The sequence below is a fragment of the Zea mays genome, chromosome 3, assembly GCF_902167145.1.
Source record: "Zea mays cultivar B73 chromosome 3, Zm-B73-REFERENCE-NAM-5.0, whole genome shotgun sequence".
Lineage (NCBI taxonomy): Eukaryota > Viridiplantae > Streptophyta > Magnoliopsida > Poales > Poaceae > Zea > Zea mays.
Genome location: NC_050098.1, coordinates 204,840,229 through 204,851,656, shown reverse-complemented (window position 1 = coordinate 204,851,656; position 11,428 = coordinate 204,840,229). Strand labels below are relative to the sequence as shown.

At 45.1% G+C, this 11,428-nt stretch overlaps 1 protein-coding gene across 1 annotated transcript; it reads left to right on the top strand.

The window, feature by feature from the left end:
- The first annotated feature begins 7,792 nt into the window (after positions 1-7,792).
- On the top strand, positions 7,793-11,384 carry LOC100282515 (uncharacterized). Its single transcript, NM_001361151.1, has 6 exons — positions 7,793-8,247; positions 9,028-9,150; positions 9,375-9,468; positions 10,354-10,436; positions 10,514-10,603; positions 10,691-11,384. The coding sequence occupies exons 1-6, from the start codon at positions 8,026-8,028 to the stop codon at positions 11,099-11,101; spliced, it is 1,023 nt and encodes a 340-aa protein (NP_001348080.1). The 5' UTR covers positions 7,793-8,025; the 3' UTR covers positions 11,102-11,384.
- The last annotated feature ends 44 nt before the right edge of the window (positions 11,385-11,428 follow it).

Genomic DNA, 11,428 nt, shown 5'->3' with positions numbered 1-11,428 from the left:
TTAGTGCTATTCATGAGAAGGATGAACTCTTGGATAGCCAAGAGGACTTCCTTATTAAGGAAAACAAGAAGCATGTTAAGGTTAAAAATGCTTATGTTCAGGAGATAGAAAAATGTGAAAAATTGACCAGTGAGCTTAGCATTTGCCATGATATTATCTCCAACCTTAGAAATGAGAATGCAAAATTAATTACTAAGGTTGAGAAGTTAAATGTTTGTGATGATTCTCTTGTCAACCTCAAAAATGATAATGCTAGTTTGATTTCTAAAATTTACAAGTTGAATGAATCACTTTCTAGCCTTAAGATTGAGAATGATAATTTAATTGATAAGGCTAAGGATTTAAATGTTTGCAATTATTCTATTTCCAATCTTAGAAATGAGAATGTCATGTTACATGCTAAGATTGATGAATTAAATGCTTGCAAACCCTCAACATCTACTGTTAGCCATGTTTCCATTTGTACTAGATGTAGAGACATTAATGTTGATGCTATCCATGATTACCTAGCTTTAATTAAACAACAAAATGATCACATAGCTCAACTTAATGCTAAAATTAATGAGCATGAGATAGAAAATGAAAAATTTAAGTTTGCTAGAAGTATGCTCTATAGTAGGAGATGCCCAGTCATTAAGGATGGCATTGGCTTCCAACAGGGAGACAATGTCAAGCTTAATGCCCCCAAGAAATTATCTAATTTTGTTAAGGGTAAGACTCCCATGGCGTTTCGGCTGGAAGCTCGATAGTGAAGACGGCGGGGACCGTCCGAGAGAAGCCGGAAGTGGAGTACCACTTGCGCGAGGAGAAAGCACGCGACTCTTTACGGAGTTATTCGTCCATGGTGCTTGGCCCTCACGTGGGCTACCCTTTGCATAGGGGCACCAACGATGATTAGTCGGGACCTTGTGTGGTTTTGGATGCATTGGTAAAAAATACCAGCATCGTCCACGAGATTTTGCTTTCTCTATTAGCTCTTTAATCTTTCGTATTCACTTTCTCTACTTAAGTTGCAATCTTTATTCTTAGTGTAGATGATATAGGATTAGAACTTAGGTTGCATAACTCCTTCTGTGGTAGAGATAACAACACATAGACAAAATCTAATTTCACAATCTAGTTAAGTTATTTGCATAGGTTTTGTTTTAGTGATTTATTTGTGGCCTAATTTACCTGTTCTCAGACGTCACCTTTAGAGATGTACAGAAGGCCCGTGGCCCGAAAGCACGCTTTGCCAGCCCGGCACGACCCGTTTTGACCGGGTCCATGCGAGCCTGGCCTGGATAGGCGTGTCGGGCTCGTGCACAATATACAGGCCGTTGGGCTAGCACGACACGACCCGGTTTATAGACCAGGCCCGGTTAGAGCCCGTGACTGCTAATGTGGCCCAACAGGCCAGCAGCGCCACAGCCCACAGCCCGCAGCCCACTCACGAGTCGCGTCTCGGCTTAAACGTGTATGTGCCCCAACCCCCAGCCCCCACATTCACAATCTGCACCGTCTGACGTCTCTTCCTCGCAACACTAAATCCCTAACCCTAATCGCCTCTGCTCCGCCGCTCGTCCGCTACTCGGATCCGTTTCCAATCTCCACCGACCACCGCTCGTCCGCTCCTCGGAAGTCGAATCCATCTCCAGCGGTCAAGTCTCCAGTCTCCATCGCGCCTCTCCACCGTGCCTCTCAATGAATCCTTCTCTGTCACCGGCTGACCGTGGCGACGCGCCTCTCCGCGGATTTGTCTCCGCCGCGCGCCCGCGCCTCTCCATGGATCCGTCTTCGTCACCGACTGACTATGGCACCGCGCCTCTCCATGGTATCTGTCTCTTTGTCTCCTATGCCATTTGTCTCTGTCTCTGTCTCCTCTCTGTCTTCTTCCACGTCTCTTTTGTGGGCAATCATCAACGGAATCGGTGCTCCGACAGACCGGCTTCATTCTCAATCCGCGTAGGTAACACCTCCTCCTCACGACCTCACCTGATGTATGGATCTGTTGTAGCCTTGTAGGTAACACCTTGAAAGGGAAATAGGGTAAAACCTTTTCTTAAATGATTTTGGTGGTTGAATTGCCCAACACAAATAATTGAACTAACTACTTTGCTCTAGATTATAAGTTCTACAGGTGCCAAAGGTTCAACACAAACCAATAAAAAGTCCAAGATAGGGTTCAAAAAGAAAGGAGCAAAAGAAACCGAAGGCTGCCCTGGTCTGGCGCACCGGACAGTCTGGTGTGTCATCGGACAGTGTCTGGTGCACCAGGGTGGATCAACTCGAACCCGCCGCCTTCAGGTTTCTAGAAAAGCCACTCCGCTATAATTCACCGGACTGTCCGGTGTGACACCGGACTGTCTGGTGTGCCATGTGGAGCAACGGCTACAGCACAACGGTCGACTCCAACGGAAACCTGAAAAGCGCTACAGTGCGTAGACAGTTCGTGCAGAGTCAGAGCAGGCGCCAGAAGGCACACCAGACAGTGAATAGTGATTGTCCGGTGGCCCAGGCTGTCAGAGCTCCAACGATCGAACCCTAATGGTTGGGTGACGTGGCTAGCGTACCGGACAGTGTCCGGTGCGCCCATCGACAGCAGCCCAACCCCAACGGTTGGTTTGGTGGTTGGGGCTATAAATACCCCAACCACCACCACTTCAAGGTGTCCAAGTTTCCAGCCATTGCATCCAATACACGAGCTCTAGACTTCACTCCAAGACACAAACAAGATATCAAATCCTCTCCCAAGTCCAAGATCACTCCAAACAATTAGTGACTAGTGAGAGAGAGATATTTGTGTTCATTTGAGTTCTTGTCGCTTAGATCGCTTTTCTTCTTCCCCATTCTTGTTCTCAACACCTTTGTAATCAAAGCAAGAGACACCAAGTTGTGGTGGTTCTTGTGGGGTCTAAGTGACCTAATTGATTGAGGAGAAAAGCTCACTCAGTCTAGGTGATCGTTTGAGAGAGGGAAGGGTTGAAAGAGACCCGGTTTTTGTGACCACCTCAACGGGGAGTAGGTTTGCAAGAACCGAACCTCGGTAAAACAAATCACCGTGTCATCCGCTCTATTTCTTTGGTTGATTTGTTTTCACCCTCTCTTTCGGACTCGACTTTATTTCTAACGCTAACCCCAACTTGTAGTTGTGCTTAAAGTTTATAAATTTCAGATTTGCCTATTCACCCCCCTCTAGGCGACTTTCACACCTCCATCTTCTTCTTCTGCGTCACTTTTGTTTGTATGCCGTGAGGAACCGACGCGTCAGTGATGGGGGACGGTAGTGGTGACATTAGTCGCTCCACCAACCACGATGTGAGGCTACTGGGAGAACCTGGAGACCATGAGAGCCATGCTACTGCCACTTTCGACCATGGTAGTGGCAGTGGTAGCAGTGCTGCAGCTCCTATCGACCTCGTCGTCGGGGAGTCTGGCGCTGGCCAAGGCGCAGAAGCTCCTGCCGAGGTTGGTCAGGGCTCCAGCGACTGCAAGAGGTGTAACACCTCAAAGGTATGGGATGACTTTGAGCCTGTGTACACGATTAAGAACGGCAAGTGGGTAAGGACTGGTGGGAAGTGTCACTGGTGCAAAGTAACTTTGTTTGCTGTATCTTCTAGTGTTACTGGACATTTGCTTTGGCATCAACGTGATTGCAAAGTAAAAAATGCTAGGATGGGCAAGCAGTCCATGATTAAGTTCAACCCTTATGGTTCTGTTCGTAATTTTGATTATTGTCCCCATCATGCTAGAACTGAGATGTGTAGGTTGATTGTCAGTCTTGATCTTCCTCTAAACTTTGCTGAGTCCACTGCTTTTGAGGAGTACATCAAATTATCCCATAATCCTGGCTTTAAATCTGTGACCAGACAGACTACATCTAGGGATATGGTTAAGTACTATACTGATCGTCGTAAGGTTATAGCTGATTGCTTGTTGTCTGCTTCGTCCATTGCGATTACTTCTGATATTTGGTGAGGCAATGCTAAAGAGAACTACCTTAATGTAGTTGCTCATTACATTAATAAGGATTGGATGCTAGAGAAGAGAATCATTGGCCTTAGGCTCATAGAGTCTGCTCACACTTGTGTGAACATTGCTGGCCATATCTATAATGTGATTGATGATTTTGGATGCACTAACAAAGTGATCTCTATCACTTTGGATAATGCATCTTCTAACTCCAGAGCTATGGAGAAGCTTAAACCTCTACTGTCTGGTTATGTTGGTAGTCTTTTTTTGCATCAGCGTTGTGCATGCCATATTATCAATCTTATTGTGAAGTTTGGCTTGAAACGACTTAAGCCTTACATTGAAGCATTTAGAACTGCTATTTCATTCCTAAACTCCTCTAATTAGCGCATTGCTGCTTATAAGAGTTATTGTGTTGCTATGAATGTACGCCCTCGTAAGTTTGGGCTTGACATGGATGTGAGGTGGAATTCTACATATCTCATGCTTAAGCATTTAGTTCCATACAAGTCAACATTTTCTGTTTTCATGCATATTCATTACCCTAGAAAGCCTAGTGAAATCTATTAACAGAGGCTCATTGGTATGTGGCTGAAAAGGTTCTAGAATATTTGGAATTGTTCTATGATGCAACTGTATCCCTTCCTGGTGTTTATTATCCCACATCTCCTCTGATATTGCATAACATACTTGATATTGCTAAACATTTAAATGAGTATGACAATGATCACTTGCTTAGAAATGCTATTTTTCCTATGAAGTCTAAATTCCTTAAGTACTGGAGGGATATTCCAATGTTATATGCTCTTGCTTTTATATTGGACAGTAGAGCAAAGATTAGAGGTTTTCATAATATTCTGAGGATATCGTTTGGTCTCACTAGTACTGACTACTCAACTTTCTATTCTAATGTGAGATCTGAACTGACTGCAATGTTTACCAAATATGATGCTAAGTTTGGTGTAGTTAAACTACCGAGGCCCACTCCTACAACATCTATTACTAGTAATAGGAAACAATAATGGAGCTGGATCTATGGATCTAAAAATGAGTATACTCCTCCTAACTTGTCTAGGGGAACATCAGCATCTGAACTGACTGCAATGTTTACGAAGTATGATGCTAAGTTTGGTGCAATTAAACTACTGAGGCCCACTCCTACAACATCTATTACTGGTACGAGGAAACAACAATGGAGCTGGATCTATGTGCATGCATAAATTTTGTAGACTCAGAACTGTCCTCCTACCTTGACAGTGACACTCTTCAGAAGTTTGAGGATGACTTCAACCTCTTAAACTGGTGGCATGAGCATAAAGTAACCTTTCCTGTTCTCTCAATATTAGCTAGAGATGTTATTTCAGTTCCTGTTTCAACAGTATCTTCCAAGTCTGCTTTCAGTCTTTGTGGCAGGATCATCGAGAAACGACGGCGGCGATTAGCCCCAGAGATGGTTGAGATGCTCCTTTGCATTAAGGACTGGGAGCTAGGTGATGCAAGAACTCAACACTCTGCCCAGAATAAAGAATTAGAAGATGCATTTGAGGGACTATATCTTGATGAGGTGGAGCAACCTAAGACTTAGGGTCTTAGGACTGTATCTGTATCTTCATGTTTCATCTATGTAATATGTAGTCCTCAACAACGAACAATATATATGAGCTAGGACTGTACTCTTTTCTTTTCTAGGGTTTTCTCATGAGGTGTGAGTTTTTACCTAGAAAGGTTTTTAACGAGACAGTCATTGCACAAACAGCTCTTTTAAGTATAACTAGTCGGTTGCCCGTGCGTTGCGACGGCTCACAATAATACCCACATAAACTATCCACCAAAAAGATCTCAAGGTTCTTTATTGACTGTCTCCGCTCTTCACATAATATTTTTTATGAACGCACGTGTACCATAGGTAGTAAATCAGAGACTCCATCCCTCGCCTCCCCCCACTTCCAAGGTTTCATAGAGCAGGAGGGGAAGGGAAGAGGCGGGCATACCTGTTCGTTGCCGGAGAAGGACACGATGAAGACCTGGGCATCTGGAGGCGACATAGGTAGTATACCGCTAGATACATATAAGGAGAGAGCACGCAAGTGGGGAAAGAAGCCTAGCCGGAGCAGCTCCAAACTGAGAGGCACCCGCACCAGGCACCAGTCCGAGAAGGGCGAGAGAATGCGAGTATCTTCCCAACCCTGGACCCGCCGAAGCGACACACCACCACCACCAACTCCATAGCATATGTCGACTGCTGCCACGGGACGAGCCTTGGTTGTCCAGTATCTCAGACCTGGACTCCTCATCGCCAAGATAACCTAAACGTGGCAGGCGCCACCATGTCCTCCTCGACGGCACACACAGAGAAAGGCCAGGAGCATGACGAAGGTCAACGAGCATTGGTCGGCTCGCGGCTGTGACCGTGGGCGAGGGCAGCAGGTCGGGGAGGAAGAACAGGACGAAGACTGGGAAGACGAACAGGACGTCCGACAACGACGAAAATGATGGTGCACACATAACGTGAAACGTCCTCGTGGACATGGAATAGCCACTGCGCGAGTCGGTGTCGGGGTTGGTGTCAGACGAATACGGGGAGGAGGCGCTTGCTCCTACGCCCTCTGCCGAGAATGGGGTGGTGCGGAGGTAGAGGCATGAGGGGAGAGAGAAAAGAAACAGGATGGTGAACGAGGTGGTGGCAACTGAGGCGAGGACCATCTTTATTGTGCAGAGGTATAGATAGCCAAATGGGCTGTGTCTAGCGAGCCGGCCCGAGGCACGACCCATTTAATAGTGTCTGGTCCAACCCTGCACGAGCGTCGTGCAGTGCTTGGGCCGTGGCCTCGGCCCGTAGTGCTGGCCCGACATGATTATTTTTTTATTTTACAAAAAAATCATATATACATATGCACAATTTATATTCAATATTATAAACACTTGAACATGATGTTATACTGGTTAGATAGCTTCGCTCAGTGTCTCTCGCCTTTTTTCTCTTAGGGTGTGGGTTCAAACCCCACCTCCTGCACGGTGATTTAACCAAATGGCCCGACGGGCTGGCTTGACGCCTTTTTTCTCTTAGGGTGTGGGTTCAAACCCCACCTCCTGCACTATTATTTAACATTTTACACTGATTTAACCAAATACTTTACGGTGATTTAACCAAATGGCCCGACGGGCTGGCTTGACACGGTCAGTAGGCTAGTGTGTCGGTGTCGGGCCTAGCGGGCCCGTCTGTTCGTCGTTTGCAGAGGTGATGTGTGTCTGCGCCTGCCGTCGTGCCAGCTCTCCAGTGCGACATCTCATCATCTGTTGTGGCGGCAGCGCCGCGCCGCCGCGGACGGTGGCTTCCGAGCCCAGTAGCTGGTACTCGGCCGCGCACAAGTAAAAATACCATATAGATGCATGCTTGAGGTTTTCTTTTTAAATTTAGGCTAATTTTTAGATTTTCAACATTTGTTTAAAGGAGTTGTTGAGTATACACGTTAAGAGCACCTCTAAGGGGTGAATTTGGGAGCCACAAAACTAGAGTAGATTGGAGGAAGAATCATGGGATAAGAAGCGGATTATTGCACTAAATATTTTAGCTGGCCCTAATAATCATTTTTAGAGGAGATATTTTAGCATGCTTTTGGAGCTTACAAAGGCATCAACGCGGATCACCAAAAACATTAGGAATTTGTTGTTGCACCTAGCCACCTACCACACCCAACAAGAAAAGGGGAGCGGTTTTGCAAAACTGCAAATAACCGAGTACCTCACAAGAAAAACGCACCCACGTTTCCGCCACCAATAACTCCACCAACTAAAAACAGCGAGCCAGCTCCGCTTCCTTCCGAATCAGCAATCCGTGCCACCTGTTTCCGCATTCCGCCATTCCGCCTTCTGCTGCTGGGGTTTTAGACAAAAATCACTCGTCCCATTTCTCGCGTCCCCAGGCCACGGTCGCGAGCAAGGCTACCCCACTGTCTCGATCCACCGATTTCCCTCCCTCTTCTGTGCCTCCACGGATCTTCTCGTTGTGGAAGCGGAGGCGGACGCTGGAGGCGTCTCGGCGCGAGGATTTGCGAGCTGCTGCGGTGGTGGGAAATGAGGATCTGCGAATCGGGAGACGGTGACGACGTTGCGGGCCTGGTGTTTCAGCAAGAGCAGCAGGAGGAGGTCCAGGCGAGCGGCGAGCTCGTACGGCTTAAGGCGAAGCACGCGCTCGTCGGCGCCGGCGCGAGGGTGCTGTTCTACCCGACGCTGCTCTACAACGTCTTGCGCAACCGGTTCGAGGCGGACTTCCGGTGGTGGGATCGCGTCGACCAGGTACTGGCCCTTCCTTGCTTTGTTCTGCGTGGATTGTGTGGTTTGTTGTATTCCGGATGGTATTGTACGTTCTGATTTAATTTGCTCGTAAGTGGTAGTGATGTGCTTATTGACTTATTCCTGTGGCTGAGTTCAGTACTGTTAATGTTGGATTTCTCATGCTCGGATAGTCGGTGTTTTATCAGTTTTTCCCTATGAAGTTATGCACTTGCTAGTGAGTTCTACGCAGGGATTGGCTTTGCTTTGTTACCTCGTTTGTGCTTAAGAGTGACTTTTACTCAGCAGAAGGGAAATATATCGCCCAACAAAGTTCGTTTATGTTTAAGAGTGACTTCTACTCAGCAGCGAGGAAATATATCATCTCATAGCCTCATTGCCCCCCTGTGAGCAGTGATTGTTCACGTGCTTGCTTTTGTCAGACGTTCCGACTCTAACCCAGTGTGACTTGTGAGAAGGCTGAGGGGGGTCCCCCCCGTCCTACGTTTTTTCTTGTGAAAAACGATTTGATTCCTGTAAAATTCCTGCCCTCCAAAGGGGACTTAGTATTTGGTATATCATTTAGCACCAAGGATGAATAGTCACAAGCCTAGGGCCCTGGAATCCTGGATCGTTGCCTTCACAAGAGTACCAAACTGCAAATCTTGAGTCCTTGACTGGTGTTATTAGTTGTTTCGTTTTTCTTCAGTCTTCGCACAACCTAGTATTGTAAATTTCTAATTATGTATCAGAATGTGCACTCTGAAATGCCTCTGTCTAATCTTTTTTCTGATGTACATCCAGTTTATTTTGCTGGGCGCTGTTCCTTTCCCAAGTGATGTTCCACGGTTGAAGCAGCTTGGAGTTCAAGGGGTTGTAACGTTGAATGAACCTTATGAAACTCTTGTCCCAACATCTTTATACCAGGTACTATTCCATCTTATGCTAGTTATGTGACTCCATTTGCGTTTAAAATTAGAGTTATCATGTTAGAACTCTGGGCTCCATTATCTACTTATTTTGAGATTCTGCACTGGCCAAGGCTATCCTTTTGCATGTATATTATGTTGGTTCAGAGTTCAGGGGACTCAATTGAACTCTTGTGCATATGCAATGCGAAAACATGTATAAATAACAATTTCTCTTACCAGGCTAATGAGATTGAGCACCTGGTAATTCCAACAAGAGATTACCTCTTTGCACCTTCATTCGAGGATATTTCTCAAGCCATAGATTTCATCCATCGTAAGTTCTTGCCCTTTCTTGTTTATTTTTAAGGGAATAAGTACACGATAGCAAATTCACACCTTTTCCTGAAACATAACCCCAGCGCTGATCAGTTTTCTATTATTTTATTTTCGTTGCATCCGTGGTACCTTTTGTTATGTATTTCCCCCAAAGAGCAACCGTTGAATTATAGGTAGGAGAGTTTATTGTGGTTGACTCAAAAACTTAGGGAAGCAAAGCAGGTAGCAGTTAACTCAGAAAAGGAAAGCTGGTTATTATTTTGATCACTGGTCAACTAATGTTTATGTTATTAGGTATGCATGGCCAATTAAATTTTGATGTGGTAGGTATGGTTACAAAGAAGCTGCAGCACTATCTTTTAATGCACAGTCCACTCCCAACCTCCGGATTAAGGTTCTGTTAGATGTCGTTGTATATGATGTCATGCATGACAACTATGTCAAATCATTGTAGATATGCTATTGAAAAAAATTGAAATGAGCCTAGCCATTACACAATGTCTGTCAGTAATTCAAACGAAGTAGAATCATAACCTATCAAAGCACATCTATAATCTAAAATCTTTGCTTTGTGTCAAACAGCAATCTATGACAGGGTGGATTCAGGACTTCAGCTGAATGCATAGCCACTTTTGCCAAAAAGTTATGCATATATAATATATATTATGTAGATGTATTAAAAAAATAAAGATGACACAAAATGATAGGCTATTCAAGTATTCAACCCAAAATCAATTATACAATTAGTACTGTGATTTTTAATCGAATATACATTGCCAGAAACTACGATTTATGCAATCAGCACAAAAAAAACCTTTTAGCCTTTGAAATTCTGAATACACGCTCTCAAATTGGTAGATTCAACATATAGCTGCATTTTCAGGGAATGCATCACAAGGCGGTACTACATATGTTCATTGTAAAGCTGGAAGAGGACGAAGCACCACTATTGTATTGTGCTACTTGGTAGGATGAACTGCATTTGTAGTTGCAACTCAGTACGCATGCTCCTGTTCAATTTCCTGATAATCCTTGTGTTGCAGATTAAATACAGGAACATGACCCCTGAAGCAGCTTTGGATCATGTACGATCCATTAGGCCTCGAGTGCTTTTGGCACCCTCGCAGTGGCATGTATGCAGTCTTTTGTGATTGCTTTATAAGTTATTAGTACAATACTACTGGCGTTAAGACACTATGACAATCCACACAATTTTGCAGGCTGTTAATTCATTTGGAGCTCTCACCGGTGGACAACTTCCAGTACGGAGTACAAACCTGGCCTGTTTCCTAGAAGCCATTGAAGCTGGCTGTACGAACACAACAGGAAATGATGATTACCACGTGATGGAGTTTGACTGCGAAGATAGTGGCTTACCACTTTATCAAATTATGCTACCTAGGCCAGCCAGCCCCACTGGGTCTGGGTGCACCGATGCAGTCCTCGTAACAGAAGCAGATCTTGAGGGCTATGATACTTATATTGGTACCAGGAAAGATGCGGTGTCGTTGGAAGTAGCCACTCGCAGTCCCATCATGAGGAGATTGTCCTGCCTCTTTGGCTCCCTCAAACTTAGTAACAGCAACTGTGAGCCAGCTTCAAGCCGGTTCACTGAGGTTCGCGCCTGCTAGGTAGGTAGTGTCTTCCTCCAGTTTTCCATGCTGCATCAAGAGTGTATCTCTAGATAGGCAGGCAATCATCCAAAAAGGATTTGTAGAAGCCTGTGTTCATTTCATGGCCATGGGGCAGTGCCATCGGGAAGAAAGTTGTGTGCATAGCCAGAGGGGTTGTTTAGTTTTCATTAGAGTGTAGAGCTGTGAACGCGTCGAATATCCTTGTTTTTTCTTGAGAGCATGTGATTCATTGCAATTTGCATCATTGTTTACTTGAAATAAAATAAGTTTTCTTTCCATCCAACGGAGGCGGCAACGACTTAAGTTTGATTGGTTATTGACAAA